We start from the raw sequence: 22,842 nt of genomic DNA, 5'->3' as shown, positions 1-22,842 counted from the left end.
TGGGTCTCCAAATTGGGCATATGGCCTGAGCTTGCCCTTTACGACTTGGAGGTGCTGGCCTGCCCTGCAGCCAGTGTATTGTCTGAACTTTTGTTTAGCACGGCAGGGGGGCGTTATCACATACTAGCGCAGCCGCCTGTCCACAGCCAATGTGGACAAACTCACGTTCATTAAAATGAACCAGGCATGTATCCCACAGGACTTGTCCGTACGTTGTGCAGAACAGACATGTATACCGGCCTTAACCAGCCAATGTTATACTACAGCGCAATTGCTCATTCTTGTATTTTGGATATTTCCCACTCTTTGAGTGTAACCTAATTAAAAAAAATTATTAAAAATTAAAACCAAAAACCAGTGTTGCCGCCGCTTCCACCTACACCGCTACGTCCACCGCCTCCTCAAACTCCTACTCCATATGGACCTCCACCTCATAAATCAAGATAAAAATTTTTTATTTGTACGTATTTTATTTTAAGTCATTTCACTAATTTGTCTGTTACATTTTCGGGTGTAATTCACCAACTTTTGGGTGTGATATACCACTGCTATACCTAGTAGACAGGTAAAAAAATTTCACTAATTTGTTACATTCTTGGGTGACATTTGACCATTTTTGCAGTGATTAAACCCCTGCTCTGCATAGGTGACAGGGACATAAATTTCAAAAAATCATCTGTTACATTGTCAGGTGACATTTTACCAATTTTGCCGTACACAAACACCTGCTCTGCATAGGTGACAGGGAATTAAATTTCAAAAATTCTTCTTTAATTGACACGCGCCCCATCCTTTCATTCAATGCTTAAACTTTAACAACTTGTCCCACATTTGCGCTTCAATAATTTGTCCCACTTTTCCGCTCGATCACATTTAATTTCAAACAATTACCCTCCCTTGGATGTGGTATCCCTTTCTCTCGTTCTCTGGCGTGGAACCCTGGTTCGCCGCTAACCAAGATCAACATGGTAGGCACAGAAAAGAACATGGAAAGTTGATAGAGAAGATATCCAATTGGATTGTGAACGTCACGGGGACATGCGACATGGTGGGAGCAGTGTGTGTGCACAAGAATACACCTACTGACTGATGGGTCAGCCCCCTTCAACTTCCGGGTCTCCAAATTCGGCACATGGCCTGAGCTTGCCCTTTACGCCTTGGAGGTGCTGGCCTACCCTGCAGCCAGTGTATTATCTGAACGTGTTTTTAGCACAGCTGAAGGGGATTATCACAGGTTATATTTCCCAATGTTTTGGGGTGTACCCTAATTAAAATTTTTTAATTAAAACCAAAAACCAGTGTAGGCTACCTCCTCCTCCACCGCCGCTTCCACCTACACCGCCACATCCACCTCCTAATCCATATGGATCTCGTCCTCCTAGATCAAGATTATTTTTTAAAATTTTTACGTATTTTATGTTATTTGAAGTCATTTTCCTATCCACATTTGTTTGCAGAGCACTTGCCATGCTCTTAACCACATTTTGCTGGCATTTGCAGCCCTCTAGCCCTTTCCATGACAGTTTTAGAGACATTTTAGTGCTCAAAAGTTTGGGTCCCCATTGACTTCAACGGGGCTAGGGTTCGGTGTCAAGTTCGGGTCTTTTTTGTGAAGTTCGGCCAAACCCGTCGAACCCGAACATCCAGGTGTCCGCTCAACTCTAGTCAAAGTCAAAAAATGCACATATACCGAAAGATGGAAAGAAACCTTCTTCAAAATAAATACATAAAGCATATTATAGGAATTAACAACAACAACAACAACAACAACAACAAAAAACAGCATAGCAAAATGTCCTAAATGTGACAACATATGCAGACTTATGGACATGGAACAACATTCAAAACTTCTGGGAGAAGTTAGAACATCCAAAAATATATAGAAATACATTGGAAAATTCCTATATCAATAGACCCAATGTCATATATTTTTCATTAAAAAGAAAATAATGGACAAAAAAAAAAATCAAACATCTCCAATCCCACAAATACATGCACTGCAAAATTCTTTAAAAAAAAAAACTGAAATGTTTATTGAAACACATCTGCAAACTCAAGAAATAGAATCCAACACACAAAATGGTACAAGAGATAAAAATTAAAAAGGAAATATTTAGAACCTCTATAAAATGTGTGTATCTGTATAAATAGGTATGTAATTACATATGAATATATACATACATAAATAATACAGAAAATGAAACATAACACTTAATACACCTGTATCAAAGAGTTGTGCACTTTTGGGCAGACCTGCAAAAGGGAAGCATACTTAACTGCTTCCCGATGCTTGCTCCCCACTCCTCCTTTCACCGGCTCGGCTGTTCACTCAGGATCTAAATGTCCATGCTGATGCAGCTGCAGCCAATTGTTGGCCACAGTGGTGACCACCTACTCCCCTTGAGTCATGTGAAATGGTCATGTGACACAAGGAGAGCAGGTCACCATTGCGGCCAGTGTTTGGCTGCAGCAGTGTGAAAACGGAAATTTACATCCTGGGTGCACAACCCATTTAAGATTAACCCCTTCTACCCCAGGCCAGTTTTCACCTTCCTGCCCAGGCCATTTTTTGCAAATCTGACGTGTCATTTTATGCGGTAATAACTTTGGAACACTTTTACTTATCCAACCCATTCTGAGATTGTTTTCTCGTGACACATTGTACTTAAAGGGGTTGTCTCATCATGGACAATGGGGGCATATAGCTAGGATATGCCCCCATTGTCTTATATATTGAGAACGGAGCCCCGCAAGGTGGTGGCTGGAGGACTCCGGTCCGGCCACCACCAAGCAAGCTCCCCATAGAAGTGAATAGGAGCATACCGCGCATGCCCGGCCCCGCTCCCATTCATTTCTATGGGGCCGACGGAAATAGCCGAGACAGCGCTCGGCTATTTTCGCCGGCCCCATAGAAACTTGCTGGGCTCCGTTCTCGATATAAGACAATGGGGGCATATCCTAGCAATATGCTCCCATTGTCCATTAGGGGATAATGCCTTTAATGACAGTCATAAATTTGAGTCAATATATTTCACCTTTATTTATGGAAGAAAAAATTACCAAAAAATCTGGAAAAATGTGCAATTTTCAAAGTTTTTATTTCTTTTTATATCTTCCTTTAAAACAGAAAGTGATACCTAATAAAATATTTTTTACTTAATATTCCCCATATATCTACTTTATGTTGAAATCATTGTGTAAAGGTCATTTTATTTTTTTAGGACGTTCAAAAGCTTAGAATTTTAGAAGCAATTCTTACAATTTTTAAGAAAATTTCCAAAACCCACTTTTTAACCCCTTCAAGACCAAGCTAGTTTTCACCATAAGGACCAAGCCACATTTTGCAAATCTGACATGTTTCACTTTATGTGGTAATAACTCTGGAACGCTTTTACTTATATAAGCGATTCTGAGAATGTTTTCTCGTGACATATTGTACTTCATGTTAGTGGTAAATTTGAGTCAATATGTTTCACCTTTATTTATAAAAAATTCCAAAATTTACAGAAAATTTGAAAAAATTAGCAATTTTCTAAATTTGAATTTCTCTGGTTCTATGACAGACAGTGGTAACTTACAAAATAGTTATTACTTTACTTTTACCATATGTCTACTTCATGTTTGCATCATTTTGTAAATGTTATTTTATTTTTTTGGGATGTGAGAAGGCTTAGAAGTTTAGAAGCAAATTTGAAAATTTTTCAGAACATTTCCAAAACCCACTTTTTAAGGACCAGTTCATGTCTGAAGTCACTTTGTGAGGCTTATATAATAGAAACCACCCAAAAATGACCCCATTTTAGAACCCTCAAGGTATTCAAAACTAATTTTACAAACGTTGTTAACCCTTTAAGTGTTCCACCAGAATTAATGGACTAAATCCCATACTATCTTCCCACTTATACCCAGAACCGGGGGACAATCGGGTGGCTCAATTTTGGAATCTTTTCCCTCGTAAATACGAAAGCGCAGTGTATACCCAGATACACTTTCACAGACCTTATACAACTTCACACCATACCTAGCCCTTTTATTGGGCAGGTACTGGCGGAAATGTAATCGGCCTTTGAAGTGGACCAATGATTCATCCACTGAGAGACATTTTTGGGGGTATATACTTGACCAAATTTGGAATTGTAGTGGTCAACCACTGGCCTAATTTTAAAGAGTCTAACTGGGGTCGCTTGGGGGTTAGCATTCATTATTATTGCTGAAGTGTAGGAATCTTAGAAGCGCTTCGAAACGGGCCCGGGGCATGGCAAGACAGTGAAGAGGGGTGTGATATAAAATATCTTTGTTCCAATACGAACGTATTGTTGTTTTTTTATATATATATATATATTTCAGACGTGATAGTAGGGGTCCATTTGCGGGGCCTTGAGAGATAACTGTCTGGATGGGAGGCAATAAATTGCTCTGCATATATATTTGTTTGTTCCACCATCAAGTTAATTAGGTCATCAGTGAAGAATAATTGGAAAAAATGTATTTCACTGAAACCTGTTGTATCTACATTGATGCCTGGAGTGGCTGTAAATTCAGGCACCTGGGGCACATAGTTATCTGCGGGGATCCATGAAGAGTCACTTGTATGGGGCTGCGACTGCGCACTACCCCTAGGACGCCTACGAGGGGGTTCATCATTAGATAAATCATCTGAGGTAGATGAAACTAAAAATGTCACTTCATCTCCACTGTTGGGGTCAGTGTCCTCAAAAAGTACGGCATATGCCTCTTCGGCAGTGAAAAGCCGTTTAGTCATTTTAAACTGTAAACTAACGTAGATTTTTTTTGTCTTTTTTTTATATATATAAAAAAAAAATATTATAGAACAGCAGACTAAAATACTGTATATCCTTTAGGATAGGATAAAACCTCCCAGAGTCACTTGGAAATTATTGACAGGTGTCACAGGTAGCACAGATGGCTGGCGATGAGCCAGGGGTCTAGTATGGGGCACAGAGTAGTGCCAATATCCTTACTGGGGCAGAAAAGGGGTTAATGTATTATTTTACAGTATTAGGTGGCACAAAGCCACATGGGGCATAAGAGACTTATATTTTACAGAATGGTGCCACTCAAGCACAGGACACAAGTATATACACACACAGGAGGATGGCACACCTATTGACGGTTATTTTATTTTTATTTTTTATGTAACTTGGGAGTGTGTGACAGGTGACTTGAGGGACAGACAGGCTAGTGCGACAGGTGTCTTTATTGAACGGACAAACTGGAGTCACAGGTGTCTTGATGGACGGACAGACTGGACTGACAGGTGTCTTGATGGGCGGACAGGCTGGAGTGACAGGTGTCTTGATGGACGGACAGACTGGACTGACAGGTGTCTTGATGGGCGGACAGGCTGGAGTGACAGGTGTCTTGATGGACGGACAGGCTGGAGTGACAGGTGTCTTGATTGAACGGACAGACTGGAGTAACAGGTGTCTTGATGGACAGACAGGCTAGTGTGACAAGTGTCTTTATTGAACAGACAAACTGGAGTCACAGGTGTCTTGATGGACGGACAAACTGGAGTCATAGGTGTCTTGATTGACGGACAGACTGGAGTCACAGGTGTCGATCGACGGACAGGCTGGAGGGACAGGTGTCTTGACGGACGGACAGGCTGGAGTGACAGGTGTCTGGATGAGGTGATGATGACAGGACTGGACAGGACTAATCTCACTGACTGGGGCAAATCAGGCACAGAAGAGTGGCAAATCGGTACTGAAGGGGTTAATTAGGGGTTAATTATGTACGAAGCAGGGGATGAGGCACAGAACTGACTACAGATGACAGAAGACAGGCTGTTGATGAGGCACAGAACTGATCTGTGTCACTGACTGGGGCACAGAAGCAGCTTTTCGGCACAAAAGGGGTTATTTCGATCTGGTAGGTATCTACAGCAGCTTTTCACACTCTCTCTTTCTCTGATCGCTTCCCTGACAGGAATTGGGACGATCAGAGAAGGAGAAGCACATAGTCCCTCCCTAACCCCCCCTTACCTGCCCCGATGCGCTGCGATTGGTCCCTCTGCAGTATTGGACCAATCACAGCGATCGCGTCTCTGGTTGCCTAGCAACCCCAGCACGCCGGCTTCACTGAACCTTCAGCGCTTCGCTCCCTGCGCTGACAGAGAAAGCCGATCACGTGAGGCACCACATTCCCCCACGTACCTGTACGTGATGTTGCGTGAAGGGGTTAAGGACCAGTTCAGTTCTGAAATCACTTTGTGAGATTTACATAGTAGAAACCACCCATAAATGACCCCATTGTAGAAACTACACCCGTCAAGTTATTCAAAACTGATTTTACAAACTTTGTTAACTCTTTAGAAATTTCTAAAAATTTTGGGCAGATTTTCCATTTTAATCAAATTTATTTCTGCAACACAAGGGTTAACAGCCAAATAAAACTCAATGTTTATTACCCTGATTCTGCAGTTTACAGAAATACCCCACATGTGGTGGTAAACTGCTGGAAAAGCACACAGCAGAAGGAAATGAGCGCCGTATGGTTTTTGGAAGGCAGATTTTGTTGGACTGGTTTTTAGACATCATGTCGCATTTGAAGCCCCCCCCCCCCCCTTCCCTCATGCACCTCTACAGTAGAAACTCCCAAAAAGTGACCCCATTTTGGAAACTACAGGATAAGGTGACAGTTTTATTGGTATTATTTTTGGGTACATATGATTTTTGATCGCTCTATAGTAAGTTTTTTTGTGAGGCAAGGTAACCAAAAAATGGCTGTTCTGGCACAGTTTTCATTTGTTGTTTTTTAAAACATTCATCTGACAGGTTAGATTAGAGTTGTTGCGATACCAAATTTTTTATTCGATTTCGATACCATAAAAAAGTATTGCAATACTCGATACCACGCGAAAAAAATAAACCACCAAAAAAGCCACGTGCATTCCGCATTTAAAAAAATAGCGAATCGTGCAGTTTTTATTTATTTTGTTTTCGTTTTCTGTTCCGGCGTTCACCGCATAGATTTTTTAAATATTTTAATAGTTTGGACTTTTCGGACGTGGCGATATGGGATATGTTTATTTATTGTTTATATATTTTATATGTAAAATTGAGAAAGGAGGTGATTTATAATAACCTTTAATACAGGAGGCGGGTGCCGGCAGCAGATCGCAGCTCCCTGTCAGAGGCAGGGTGCCGGCTATGCGATTCTGCTGCCGGCACCTGCCTCCTGTATTAAAAGTTAAAGACGACCTTTCATGAGCAGGTTACATAGAACAGCGCCCAGGAATCTGCCTGCACTTACTATTATTCCTGGGCGCCGCTTCGTTCCCCCGCTGTGCCCCCCGAGACATCAGCTTCTCTCCTGGGCGTTCCTTCTCCCTGGCTGTGACGTTCTGCGCTGCGATTGGACAGCGCTACAGCCAAGGAGAAGAAACGCCCAGAAGAGAAGCTGATGTCTGCTCCCCATTGCTCCGATAGTAGTAATTAGCATACGGAGCAGGAGACAGTAATGGGGGCACAGTGGGCGAACGGAGCGGCGCCCAGGAATAATAGTAAGTGCAGGGAGATCCCTGGGCGCCGCTCTATGTAGCCTGATAACTTAAAGTCTGGACCCACTTAAAGTCCTGCTATCATTGGTGGCGCGGCCCGCCCCTCTCTCTACATTGGTAGCAGCAGCGGCAGCACAGGGGGAGGGAGAGACTGCTTCCTTCGCCCCTGTGCTGCTGAGGGAACATGAGCGCGCTGACAGCAGTGCGCTCATGTTCTGTGATACTAGACTGTGCAGCAGCAGCGCAGCCCAGTATCGAAAAAATGGAAATCCCGGGAGTGTATCGATACCGGGACAAAAGTATCGATTGGGTATCGAAATTTCCCTTGGTTAGATTATGTGCTATTTTTATACAGCAGGTTGTTACGGACGCAATGATATCAAATATGTCTACTTTGTTTCAGTTTTACATAATAAAGCATTTTTTAAAAACAATTAGGTTTTTGTGTCTCCATTTTCTGAACAACATTTTTTTAATCGTCTTGTGCAGGGGCTCGTTTTTTGCAGGAAAAGTTGATATTTTTATTGGTACAATTTTTGGGTACATAGGATTTTTTGATCATTCAATATTAGACTTTATGGGGCAAAGTGAGCAAAAAATTGGTTGTTTCGGCACAGTTTTTATTTATTAATTGTTTTACAGCATTCACCTGTGGGGGTAGGTCATGTGATATTTTTATAGAGCAAGTCGTTATGGACATGGCAATACCTAATATGTATACTTTTTCTAATTAATTTATTTAAGTTTTACACAATAAAAGCATTTTTGAAACAAAACAAATGATGTTTTAAGGTCTCCATAATCTGAGAGCCATACTTTTTTATTTTTTTGGCGACTGTCTTATGTAAAAGCAAATTTTTTTGCGGTATGAGGGGACGGTTTGATTGGCACCATTGTAATGCATTGCCTGTTAGTGTATTCCCCTGAGTAATACACTCAGGTTGCCTAGGAGATGGGCCTGGATCTCCTAGGCTTTCAGAGAAGGCAGGTCCAGATGCCTCTGCATGGGATGGGATGCCTTACCTGTCGCAAACACATCTATGCCGCGGTCAGCATTGAACACAGCATAGAAGGGGTTTATACGCCAGCATCGGCTTTTACAGTGATGCCGGCGGATACAGCAGGGTCCCAGCTACCACTGACTGCCGGGCCCCTGGTGCCCGCCCGATCAGCATGACGTAATAGGAGGTCATATTACGGCAAGTCACCTGCCGCTATGACGTACTGTGACGTTATGTGTCATGAAAGGGGTTAAATAATATCAAATATTTTTTTTTACTTCTCTTTTATAATTTATGTGCATGTATTTAAAACATATCCCAAAAAAGGACTATAAACAAATGTTTTATTCATAAATAAAAATGAAATAAAAAAAAAAAAATATATAAAATTATTAGACGGAAGTTAGTTGATGGCTGAAAAGAACAGTCCTCTGGTGAATGATCGTTATGGCAACGCAGTGATACACATTATAGCCCTTAATAGCCATTACAGTGGTTGAAACTGACCACACATGATCAATGACACAAACGATCTTTGTGGGTAAATTCTTTCCCCGAATGATCATTTATGGACGAACCATCTGGAGAGCAATGTGAAAACATGGCAGACCTCTTTCTAAACGATGTTGGCATGGGTTATACAGGCCAGTTAACACAATCATTTATTTTTAAAATTCACCCAACAAACATATTGTTTTTGAAATCATACATTTTCATGAATTTTATTCTACAGTTGTGGACAACAGTTTTGAGACTAAATTTTGTTTTTCTGCTTTAGTGATTTTGGATGTTTTTGTCCGATGTTTCAATGGTATACTGAAGTATATTTATAAGCATGTTATACATTTTTTTACTTTTGACAAATCCTTCAAGATAATGCAAAGACTCAGTACTTTCAGTGTTAACCCTTCTGCAATACATCCTGACATGCTGGATATCACAGTGCTCTAGACTAAAAAAATATCAAGGAGCCATTGGCTCCTAACCTGAAAAATTTAGTCGCCAAATTAAAATTTTAGTCGCCAAATTTAAAATACATATAATATAGCTGGGATGCTTAGGAGCATGGGGTTTTCTAAGCTACAGCCCACACAGTTAAAGGGGTTGTGCACTCATATTCATGACCTGTCAGACTAGCCAGATTCGCGTTGGTAATCCCCAGGTGCTGGGTCTTGGCTTATTCGCTTCCGGGCCTCCGCTGCTTGTCTTGGGTTTCTCCATGAAAACGTTTGGCTGCAGTGGCATCAAAACAATCACTGGCCACAGTGTGAGGGCCGGATCTTCACCCAGCAGACGTCTGCAGCGCATAGCTGCTGGATGAAAGCCTTTTTTTCTTAAAGAGGCAGAGCAGAGGGTCTAGTCGCAAATGGCGACAAGACAACAAAGTCTTGTCGCCATTTTGCAATTCTAAGTCACATTGGCGACCATTTTGGTCGCCTTCTGGAGCCCTGACGGATGGCAACCCATTCTTGACTAATATCAATGCTTGGAGTTTATCACAATTTCTGTGTTTTTTGAGGATTAACCACAGGTTCTCAATCTGGGGAGTTATCTGGCCATGGAACCAAAATGTCAATGTTTTGCTAACCAAGCCACTCAGTTATCACTTTTGCCTTGTGAAATGGTGCTCCATCATCCTGGAAAAAAAACTGTTCATCACCAGGCCTTCCAGTGAAGGGAAAACTTAAAGGGAACCTGTCACCAGGATTTTGTGTATAGAGCTGAGCACATGGGTTGCTAGATGGCCGCTAGCACATCCACAATACCCAGTCCCCATAGCTCTGTGTGCTTTTTTGTGTAAAAAAACAACGATTTGATACATATGCAAATTAACCTGAGATGAGTCAGAGCTTGAAAATATGACTCCTCTGGTCACACAAGTAAGATATGACTCGTGTATGTTAATTTGCATAAAAGGCGGGAAGTACAAAAATGCATAATACTTATTGAATTCGTCTGCAAATGAAATTAAAAGTGTAATTTATATGTTTAGGGTAACACAATGAACATTTAGAAACGCTCAGTGAGGGAAGCATAGTAGAGGTGACAGGTTCCCTTTAAAGGGGTTGTCTCACTTCAGTAAGTGGCATTTATCATGTAGAGAAAGTTAATACAAGGCACTCATTAATGTATTGTGATTGACTATAATGCTTACTTTGATGGCTGGAATAATTTTTCTATCACATTACGCACTGCTCTTTTCCATGGTTACAAATCAACCTGCAATTCATCAGTGGTGGACGTGCTTGCAGCAAAGGAAGCAATATGGATAATAACAATACATTAGTAAGTGGCTTGTATTAACTTTGTCTACATGATAAATGCAACTTACTGAAGTGAGACAACCCCTTTAATGCTTCAGCATACCAAGAGATTTTGGACACTTGCTTGCTTCGAGCTTTGGGGAAGGCATATTGCTGTTTCAGCATGACTGTCCCCTGGCGAACAAAACAAAGTCTATAAAAGCGTGGTTTGGCGAGTTAGGGTGGGAAAAACCTGACTTCAAACATATCGAACACCTTTGGGATGAACAGAACGGAGATTGCGAGCCAGGCCTTCTTGCCCAACATCAGTGTCTGACCTCACAAATTGCTCTTTTGGATGAATGGGCGAAAAATCCCTACAGACACACTCCACAATCTTGTAAAACGCCTTCCCATACGAGTGGAAGTTCTTTTAGCCGCAAGGTAGGTAGGTAGGTAGATGTGTGTGTTTATTGCCTACGGATTTAGAATGCGGTGCCATAAAAGATCCTGAAGGTGAAATGTGTAGGGGTCCCAATACTTTTGGCCACATAGTGTACATTTCACAGCAAACAGTAAACTTATTACCAAGTAACTGTGCATTTGCACTTGCCATTTAAAGGGGTCTGCCTGTGTCTAGATACGGATGATCTATCCTCAGGATAGACATCAGTATCAGATTGGTGGGGGTCAACACACCCAGAGATCAACACATTTCGGCAGCCACCAGCAACAATACAGTGGAAAGAGACAGAAGAAAGCTCTCTCCACTGTGTAGTGGCCACAGGCTTACTGCAGTTCAGCTACCATAATGGAAGAAGAACTGCCATAAGCTGGCACTGCGACTACATAGCGCTTCTAGCTTTGACCACTGTGTTGTTTCTGGCGCCGGTGGCTGATGAAACCAGCTGATCATGGGGGTGCTGGTTGTCGACTCCCACTGATATGATATGAGTTACCCTGAGGACAGGTCATCAATATATATACAATGGGAATCCCCTTAAAGTTTTAGTAAATGCCTATACAATTACTTACTTTGCTCAGTGTCATCCAAGCATTCGACATCTGAGACAACTGTATAATCTTCAAGAGGTGTCTCATCCTTGATGGCCATGTATTCTCCAAATCTGTCAATAAATTTACCTGTTCAAAGGTCAAAACAAAATTAGATAAACCTTCATATTCTTCAACTAAAAAGAGGAATTTAGCGGTAAATATTCAACCAAAGCCTGAGTTTTCATTGTTGTTTCTGCTGCTATATAACTCCTCTCCTGCCTGCCAAGGAGAATAAATAGTGGCATATTTGCAGCAGTGATCATCACATGAATCCTTATTTCTGCTGTCCAAGATGTTCCTCTTACCTGCATGTTGTTGAGACTTCTACCAAATTAGAACAGATTCTCCATATACTTGCTAGTGGTTATGCCTGCTATTACAACACAGAGAAGCTCAGTTATATTCAAATAAGGGAGACTTATGGCACTTTAACACAGACTGCTAGAAAACGCTCATTCCCAATAACTGGTCTGTGTGAAAGGTGCTGGCAATCACCCAATGCTTGTTCATTGGGTGTTCGTGTCTCTCACCGACACCTAAAATCATTATCCCTGTGCAGCAGATTGTGCTATGTAAACAGGGCTCTTAAAGGCTATTTACACCTTTGGGGACAATTTATTATTATTATTGCGTTGTACTCATTTTGAGCTACAAATATTTTTTTTATAGATTTTTTATTTTAAAAAAATGGCATCCTTTTTTCTGTACAGAGCTGACATGCTCTAGTAGCACCCTTTGGATTTTCTGTCTTTTCCGTCAGACCAGGAGCAGATAGGCTCCTTATCTCTGCTCACTATAGCTCAGTTCTTATCTTACTGATAACAATGTGGGTTAACCCTTAGGCTACCAGCCCCGTACATGTACAGCGCTGGTGCGATGTGTAAACATGACGCGCGCTCGCACGCGCAGAGGATGTCATGGCCGGCAGATCTCTGCTGTTTCATACAGCAGAGACCTGCGGCTAATTACCGTGACCGGCAATAATGCTTTAGATGTCGCGATCAAGTGAGTAATAGGGAGGGATAACATGACCAGCACAGACGTATAAATCCAATCTTAATCAGTAGAAGTCTCAACAACATTTAACTAAGGCTGGCCATACACACCGAACCCTCGTTCCTCCAAAAGCTAGTATTCTCAATCCCCCTCATACCCATGCGGCTCAGCTGAGTAAGCATGTTTTTCAGCAGAAGGAGTCAAAGGAAGCCGCTGCCAGACTCCTCTGACCATGGCTTATCTCCCCGAGAAGAAAAGGGTCGAGCAGTTGAAATCCAAGTGCCCGATTCTCATCAAGCAGATGTCAGTGAAGAGTTGGATGTTCCCCACACAAATTAGATGGTCAGCAGGTTCGGACAAAAAACATCCAAGCATCCAGATTACAAGGAACATTTCTAACAGAAGTATCTAATAATGTGATAAGTGCAAACAATGCTAAGATTTGTGGGCTCTACTGTACTTTTGCGTCTAATTTTCATACAGTTTTTTCTAAGGTCACATTTTACACAGTCGAGTCATGGATAAAAGGGGCGATCTATCAGAGTTGCAAAAAGGGATGATTGTTGGCTTTCGGGTCATGGGTGGCAGTATTTCTGAAACTGTGCAGTTTGTGAACAGATCAGTTGCAGCTGTGGTGGAAGTGTATCGTGAGTGGACAAACTGCACCACTGTGAATAAGCCACACCAGGATGAATGAGGGGGCTACCAGAAGTGTCTCTAAAATAACTGCTTACGACGTTGCATCGGAAGAAAAGGCTTCACTTTTCGCAGCAGTGTCAGAATTGGACCTCTGCAGATTGGCAACAGTTTTTTTTCTGCGATGAGTCGTGTTTTCTGCTTCATTGAGTGGATGGACGTTGGCGTGTCAGGCAAGATATATCAGAGAACACACACCCTGCAACCACTGCTGGAAGAACACAAGCTGGTGGTGGCAGTGTTAAGGTCTAGGGAATGTTTGTGTCTCTGGGGACACTCATCCATGTTGAAGGCACTCCTAACCGATATGGGTATGATCACATACACAAATACATGCTGATAGTCTTCCCAGGGGCAGATGGTATCTTCCACCAAGACAATGCAACAAGTTACACAGCTCGATATGTCCAACACTGGCTGGAAGAGCATGACCAAAGCTTCCAGGTACTACCCTGGCCCCTAATTCCCTAAATTTGAACGCAATTGAGCATCTGTGGGACCACCTTAATCGCTCTATGGATCCCCCCCTCCAGCAGCTGTGGGGTGTATTGCAGTCAGCATGGCTCCAGATACCTTTAACAACCTACCAGGACCTTACTGACCAACTCCCAGCCCATCTAGCTGCTGTCTGTGCTGCACACGGCGCTCACTAGGTGACTCGACTGTGTACAAGCATTGTCCCTTTGATGCGTTGCTTCTCGGAGAAAATATAGTAGCAGGGAAAAAACAACATGACTACAACAGAGATCACCACACAAATGTTAACACATTTTATAAAGTATCTTACTTGTACTGGGAAAAGACACACTCCCTCTGCCATCCTGTTCATAAGAGTTCATCACTCGCTGCTTCTCACCAAGCTTGACAGTTAATAAAATATCAGGATTCACCATACCACACTCTAAAAGGATACGACAAGAGAACAAAATGGTCAGCACATGTAACCTGTACAATTTCTGACAAAGTAACATGTGGGGAAATTGAAACTGGGACAACGTATAAAGAAATCCTCACCAAAATCTTTCAAATGATCTTTTACTAATATATCAAGTCACAGATGGACTCACCCGAACCAACAATATTCAAGTTTTCATTTCTTTCTACGACTTGGCGGCTTTTCCAACGAGGCTCCTCTTCCGGCTGTATCCTTAGGAAGTTGTTGGGATTTAGGATGACAAAGCCTTGAAGACAGGAAAAGTGAATTGCTTGAACACTGGATTTTTCGCTTTATAAGAGGCACCTCAGGTTTACACAACAGAAAATTAGAAAAAATATTTTCTAGGTCCTCTTTGAAGGGAATGTGGTTTGCTGAAGTGGAGGGGTGAAGGTCAGTAACTTTAGGTTGTACCATAGGGGGGGGGGGGGGGGGGGGTATAGGTTTGGTCAGCTCCCGTTACCCTTAGGGCCAATTCACATGGCCGTACGAATGGGTCCGCACCCGTTCTGCAATTTTGCGGTACTGGTGTGGACCCATTCATTAAAAAAAAAAAAAAAAGATAAAACGTCCTATTTTTGTCCGCACTGCCATACACACACAGCACTGCCATACACACACAGCACTGCCATACACACACAGCACTGCCATACACACACAGCACTGCCATACACACACAGCACTGCCATACACACACAGCACTGCCATACACACATACAGCTCTGTCCCTTCTCCTGACATGCCTGTTTTAATAGCTTCATGCATTCCCCATGTAATAACAATTCTGGAGCATCTATTATTATGGCTCTATGTTGTGCCATTCCTTTATTATTTCTACTAGAAGTTATAACTGAATTGCTATCAGTGTGTAGTAAGGGTACAGGGGGGTGTTACCAGCTGGAGGTGTGTCCCTGCACAGTCTGACTATCCAATCGGTGTTGCTGGTGTCAGACCGTGCAGGGACACCCCCCCAGCTGGTTAACACCCCCCTGTACCCTTACTGCAGACTGCTGGAAATTCAGTTATAACTTCTAGTAGAAATAATAAAGGAATGGCACAACATAAAGCCATAAAAATAGATGCTCCAGACTTGTTATGACATGGGGAACGCATGAAGCTATTAACACAGGCATGTCAGGGGAGATGACAGGTCCTCTTTAGGCTGTACTTGAAGTTTTCATTTCCTGTCAGTACAGTGTAGGACCTTCCTCCCCATGTGCTCTCCTGCTGCCGTTGATCACACAGAATAGTGTCGGCAGGGAGAGAGAGACAAGTGAGTACAGATGCAGAGCTCTCTCACTGATCGGGCAAACTGCTGTATGTGCGCTCTGCTGGATCATGAAGGAAGCAGCCAGGGGGTCTGGCCATGCTGGATCTGTGACTGCCGTTGATAAGACGCAGGCACTTTTTGGCAAGAAGTGTGTCTTAAAAAGCGAAGAAACATGGTACATCTCAATTCCTTTCAAGTCAAACATTGTAGCCGGAATTCCAATAAAAAGAATAATTCACAAGTCCCATATTTTATATGACGTCACAAACAAGAACAGTACCCAGTGAGATTAAGATCCCATGAATTTCTTTAATGACACCAGTGTACAGGTCTTTCTGCCACCCTTCCAGGAGATCCCATTCCTTCTCCGAAAAATAAACAGCAACATCTCTGAATATCACCTAGAAATCACAATAGAGACAACAACATGACTGTTAGTGGGATCCATGTAAACCGCAGATACGCTACAGAACAGTGTCCACACTTACTGGAAACCATGCAGATCTGTGCACCCGTGCATGGAATACAGGAGCAGCAAAGTGGACAAGATTTGGATAAATTTCATCAACGTTTTGCAGACAAATTCTGCAGAGAGAGTGACCTGTGGTGAAGATTTCTAAATCTGCAGCATGTGAATTTCTACTGCAGATATTTCCCAGTTGGTTCATTGTTGCAGAGGTTGCTGCAGACTACCTACATATCCACAGCAAAATCCGTAGCTGCTGATAACAAGAACAGTACACTCACCTACCAGTCTCATGGGGCCCCCATCCTCACGTTTACAGGGGCCCTGTTGGTTCTTATCTTCCAGCCAGCACCAATGACATGTTGTGTCGACATGTGACTGCTGTAATGATCACATGGGTCGACACGACATCACCAGAGGCTGGAAACCGAGACTGGCAGGGTCCATGGAAGTGCCACCCCAAGAGAGGCATGGGATCCCGGGCATGTACCCAATAGAATAGGGAGTAATTACAGGTAGATTGAAGGCAGCTGAATATTGTCCCGTCTGACTGGAGTGTCGGTGCGGACTTTTACAGCACAGCATGTGACAGGTGTTGGTGTCTCAGCAGGTGACATGCAAACTTAGATGTTGGCAGGTCTGTTAATTATTAGAGTTACATTAAGGTAGTTGTGTGTTTTCCCTTTGCTGGAAGAAAACGGACCCTAATGTTGTTACAAAAACTGCTTGCGTTTTTCTTTGCTGCGTCCAATATGCAGCACGCTCACACAGGTATTCATTCTGTGGGATATTCTCAAATCATGACCGATAGGTGGGCCCTGAGGACTGGAGTGGAGGAACACTGCCGTAAGACCTCTGCTAACATTCAATATACAAACTTTAACAGCTATGACGAAGGACAGACATGTACTTATAAATGCTCCTACACGGCTCTTAACCCTTTATCGCTCTATCACATACATATCCTTACAGCTCTTTAAAATAAAAATGTTGTTCTTGGAATGCAGAGTCACAAAAATGATTCTAATTTTGGTAAAACATTTTTATTCAGCAGAAGTAATAAACATAAAAACTCTATTGATTTGATATTGTACCAACCCATATAATATAGAAAACATTTCAATTTTCCATGTTGGCACCAATAGAGAATACCAAAAAATGTAGGTTATGAAAAAAATACCCAAGCACAAAATAGGCCACTGCTTAAGAGGTGCCTTAAGTCCTGGCTATCTGCATTATATGAATGTCATAGAGGGGTCCCCCTAAACTGCTGCAATACCACCTACAACCTGTAGTGCTGTTTATAGAATAAAGCAGCCATGTTTTTTAATCCTGTACAATCTTTAAAGGGGTTGTCTCTCTTTAGTAAATGACATTTATTATGTAGCGAAAGGTAATACAAGGCACTTACTAATGTATTGTGATTGTCCATATTGCCTCCTGATTGATTCATTTTTTCATCGCATTATACACTGCTCGTATCCACGGGTTATGGCCACTGCTGCAGCACGGGTACAAGGAGGCCCGGACGGGTGCTGCTGTGCATGCGTGCCTGTGAGCTCCCATGGTTCCAGCCACCAGAGGGGCCGGTGCTTTTTCCTATATTGTGTAAGCATGGCCAGCACTGCTGGATTGCAGGGAGGTCATAACCCCTGGATACGAGCAGTGTATAATGTGATTAAAAAAAGAATGAAGCAAGCAAGGGAGGCAATACGGACAATCACAATACATTAGTAAGTGCCTTGTATTAACTTTGTCTACACAATACATGCCATTTACTGAAATGAGACAACCCCTTTAACGTGTCCTTGTGCTTTGAGAAAACTTTCAGTGGGGGTCCGAGTGCTAAAACCCCTGTTGATCATTAGAGCGAAGAGAGAAGCACTCATGTAGAGCTCTCTCCTCACTGAGATGGAAGCGAGACAGACTCAACAGAAAGTCTATGGGCCAGTCTCAATTCCATTTATCTGCAGCAAGGAGAGAGAGAGTGCGCTATGTGAGCTCTTCTCTCTTCTTGTGATCAGCGGGGAAATCAGCACCCAGACCCCCAAGTACAGTGCCACTTTACACAACCCCCATTCCACCGTCAGTCACTGAATAGATCAGCAACACTCTGCAGCTTTCTACTACATGGATTACAGAATCAATGGTTAGAATATATTTTAAATTTTTTTTAATTTATTCCAAAATTACCGTAGGCGATACATGGCCGGCCATGTCTGTACCCGTTTTTTCGTCTTCTCAGCAAAAAAAGGTGAATGGAGAACTGAGTGTGTGAAGGTCAGAGCCACATCCGGCAATGAACAGCGTTTAGTTAAGCCTAAAAAAGAAGACGTTAAAGAGATAAATCAGTGTCCCTCAGGAGCAGGCCCCCACAAACAAGCGGTACATCTATGGTTACGTCCACAGGGGAGCCCCTCTCTAGAACTATGTAGGTACAGATGCAGCAAGTTATGGGTTACCTCGCAAAGCTGTCAAAGGCACCAACATATTACAAAATATGTGCTGTGCTCTACAGAGTATATGGTGTGCGACACACAGAGGCCAGCACGTGTCTGGAGATTGGCGGAAGAAAGGGAAAGCAAAGCAGAAAACAAGCGGAAAGACATACAAGTGGCAGGGGAAATCCAAGTCGGTAACTTAAAGGAGTATTTCAGTAAGTTAAAGTTTTCCCCTATATCCAGGAGAGTGGAAAATTATCAGATCGGTAGGGGTCCTACTGCTGAGACCCCCACCGATCACAAAAACAGGGGCCCCGTGCAGCTCTCATGAAAAGAATGGAGCGAACAATCATACATGCGTGACCGCTTCATTAATTTCTATGGGAGTTCCAGATATAGCGAAGCGCTGTACTCCGCTGTCTACGAAATTCCTATAGGAATGAATAGGGATTAACTATCAAATCGTTGGGGGTCCTAACTTTAACCAACCGGAATACCCTTTTAATCCTCCTGAGGCTGCACAGCTCCGGATTTTATTTTCTTCTTATGACATAAAGCCTGTTTTCTGTACATAATGAAAAATCAGATCGCTTTCTTTGTTAAAAATGAAAGCTGGAGAGAAACCCTAAGTAAACCTGCTCCGTGTACTGGCGGCTCTGCCCCTTGTACTGGAGGGCGGAAGTGTTTCGGGCAGTAGAACCGACTCAGTTGCTCTCTCTTGCAGCTTGCATTACTACTGCTGGTTATGTCCATTCCCTACTTATTATACTATGACCAACGGTCCGACCCCTGTATGTCCATTCCTTACTTATTATACTATGACTAACGGTCCGACCCCTGTATGTCCATTCCTTACTTATTATACTATGACTAACGGTCCGACCCCTGTATGTCCATTCCTTACTTATTATACTATGACTAACGGTCCGACCCCTGTATGTCCATTCCTTACTTATTATACTATGACTAACGGTCCGACCCCTGTATGTCCATTCCTTACTTATTATACTATGACTAACGGTCCGACCCCTGTATGTCCATTCCTTACTTATTATACTATGACTAACGGTCCGACCCCTGTATGTCCATTCCTTACTTATTATACTATGACTAACGGTCCGACCCCTGTATGTCCATTCCTTACTTATTATACTATGACTAACGGTCCGACCCCTGTGAGTCACACACGGCCATATTCCTTTAGCAACTTAGCATTTTAAAGGGGTTGTCCAAGTCCTCTTTGCCAGGCTGCAGCGGTGATGTGCTGTAGCAGTGGTATACGGCACAAGACCCTCATTGGCTGCAGTGGTCACAAGTGTTATATGCAGTGTCACTGCTGCAGCCAAACCATTACATCATGGCTGAAGCCAGGTAGAGAGGGCAGAGTGGTGGTGCCAGATAGGTGGGTGACTGACAGTTGTCCCTGTATACACTTAGGGTTCACGCACACAACCGTGGTTTTTGTCCCCATCCACTTCAATGGGGCTGCAAAATGCCGTATGTCCGTTCCGTGGCTCCACAAAAGCACAAAATAATAGAACATTGTCATGTTCGTTTTGCGGACAAAGATAGGTTATTTGTATGGAGTTAAAAAAGAAGAAAAAAAAAAGAAAAAAAGAGTGGCAGGCTCTCGGCTGGTATCAGTATTTTATGGATTTGCGATTTGCAGACCGCAAAAATCCCTATGTACAACTGAAGTCAGAAATAACTGATTTAACCCCTTCACATGTACGGCGCTGGGGGGTGTTTAAAGATGCCCGCCATAGACGCGGGTGGCTGTCTGCTTCTTCTAGCATTAAATCTGTATTCAGCGCACTCTGTATAGAGGCTGAGTGTAGGGTTCCACCCCAATAGATACAATAAAATTAACAGCAGCCTTGATTATCGATGCTTGGGTACATTTATTAGTGTTAATTTCACATGCGACAGTATTAATAAAGTTTCGGCAAACAAATGCCTTCGTCAGATACTATGCCGCAGGGAGAAAGAAGGAACAAAGTGAACAGACGCAGATGAGGTATGCATACAGTACGTGCATGCTAAGCCGGAAGTGGCGCCAGTACATGCATACCTCATCTGCGTCTGTTAACTTTGTTCCTTCTTTCTCCCTGCGGCATAGTATCTGACGAAGGCATTTGTTTGCCGAAACTTTATTAATACTGTCGCATGTGAAATTAACACTAATAAATGTACCCAAGCATCGATAATCAAGGCTGCTGTTAATTTTATTGCTTCTTCTAGCAGACACCCGCGGCTAATGTCCGCAATCGGCAGTAATGCAGATTGTGGACATTTAACCCCCAGATGCCGTGGTCAATCCTGACCATGGCATCTCAGAAGGCTGAAAAACTGAAAGCTTTCTTTATGAATGACAGGAGGCTGCTGCATAGTATTTCCTATGGAGCTCTTGCCTGTAATAGGGCTCCATAGGAAAGTAGTAAAATCATCATAGATTCCAATACTAGTGCATTAGAGTCTATGACAATAGCAATCAGATGATTTATTGTTATAGTTCCCTTTCCCAAAATAAAAATAAAAGAACTAAAAAAACAAAAAATAAAAATACACATCATGGGTGTCAACGCCCAGAGTATAAAAATATGTTCCCCATACGGCAAACAGCAAAATGGAAAAAAGCGTCCAAATGGCCGATTCGCCGTTTTTGGTCGCTTCTTTTTAAAAAAAAAGAAATTAAATAAAAAGTGATCAAAAAGTCATATACACCCCAGAATGGTATCAATGAAAAGTTCAGATCGACCAACACAAAAAATGAGCCCCCATACAGCTCCGTACACATAAATACCAAAAAGTTATAGGGGTCAAAATCAGGCGACAAAAAAAATAAAAGATTTTTTTCCCACTTAAAATGTTTTTTATCACCATCTAAATTCAAAACGCAAGAAAAAATATACGTACAAGGTATCGCTGGATTCATACTGACCTGTAGAATAGAAGTAACCAGTCAGTTTTATCGCACATCGAACGTCGTAAATAATAAATTTAAAAAAAACATAAAACCGTGGTGGAATGGCTTTTTCTTTGCAATTTCACCCCATTTTTTATTTTTTTCCAGCTTCCCACTACATCATATGCAATATTAAATGGTGGCGTTGGAAAGTACAACTTGTCTCGCAAAAAACAAGCCTTCATATGGCTATGTGAACAGAAAAAGAAAAAAGTTATGGCTCTGGGAAGGCAGGTAGTTCAAAACGCAAAAAAAAAACAAAAAACAACATCTGGCCCTTAACCCCTTCAACCCCGGGCCTGTTTTCACCTTCCTGCCCAGGCCATTTTTTGCAAATCTGACCAGTGTCACTTTAAAACGCTTTGACTTATCCAGGCCATTCTGGGATTGTTTTTTCGTCACATATTGTACTTCATGACACTGGTAAAATGGAGTAAAAAAAAAAAATTTTTATTTATAGAAAAATACCAAATTTGCCCAAAATTTGAAAATATTTGCAAATTTTCAAGTTTCAATTTCTCTACTTCTATAATACATAGTAATACCTACAAACATAGTTATTACTTTACATTCCCCATATGTCTACTTCATGTTTGGATCATTTTGGGAATGACATTTTATTTTTTGGGGACGTTAGAAGGCTTAGAAGTTTAGAAGCAAATCTTGAAATTTTTCATAAAATTTTCAAAAACCCACTTTTCAAGGACCAGTTCAGGTCTGAAGTCACTTTGTGAGGCTTACATAATAGAAACTATCCAAAAATGACCCCATTCTAGAAACTACACCCCTCAATGTATTCAAAACTGATTTTACAAACTTTGTTAACCCTTTAGGTGTTCCACAAGAATTAATGGAAAATAGATACAATTTCAAAATTTCACTTTTTTGGCAGATTTTCCATTTTAATAAAAGAAATTCCAGTTACAAAGCAAGGGTTAACAGCCAAACAAAACTCAATATTTAAGGCTCTGATTCTGTAGTTTACAGAAACACCCCATATGTGGTCGTAAACAGCTGTACGGGCACACGGCAGGGCGCAAAAGGAAAGCAATGCTATACGGTTTTTGGAAGGCAGATTTTGCTGGACTGGTTTTTTGACACCATGTCCCATTTGAAGCCCCCCTGATGCACCCCTAGAGTAGAAACTCCAAAAAAGTTACCACATTTTGGAAACTACGGGATAAGGTGCCAGTTTTATTGGTACTATTTTGGGGTACATATGATTTTTTATTGCTCTATATTACGTTTT

At 42.1% G+C, this 22,842-nt stretch overlaps 1 protein-coding gene across 1 annotated transcript in view; it reads right to left on the bottom strand.

The window, feature by feature from the left end:
- The window catches only part of LOC120999190 (zinc finger protein 569-like), a 73,523-nt gene that overhangs the window by 26,285 nt on the left and 24,396 nt on the right, over positions 1–22,842 (bottom strand). Inside the window, exons 2-6 of the mRNA XM_040430065.1 lie at positions 18,381–18,507; positions 16,002–16,122; positions 14,585–14,698; positions 14,305–14,418; positions 11,805–11,912 (exon numbers count right to left, since the gene is read on the bottom strand). Of these exons, the coding sequence (XP_040285999.1) occupies positions 11,805–11,912; positions 14,305–14,418; positions 14,585–14,698; positions 16,002–16,122; positions 18,381–18,404 (481 nt within the window). The 5' untranslated portion in view covers positions 18,405–18,507. The remainder of the gene's footprint in view (positions 1–11,804; positions 11,913–14,304; positions 14,419–14,584; positions 14,699–16,001; positions 16,123–18,380; positions 18,508–22,842) is intronic.

The sequence above is a fragment of the Bufo bufo genome, chromosome 1, assembly GCF_905171765.1.
Source record: "Bufo bufo chromosome 1, aBufBuf1.1, whole genome shotgun sequence".
Taxonomy (NCBI): domain Eukaryota; kingdom Metazoa; phylum Chordata; class Amphibia; order Anura; family Bufonidae; genus Bufo; species Bufo bufo.
This window is presented reverse-complemented; position numbering and strand designations above follow the sequence as displayed.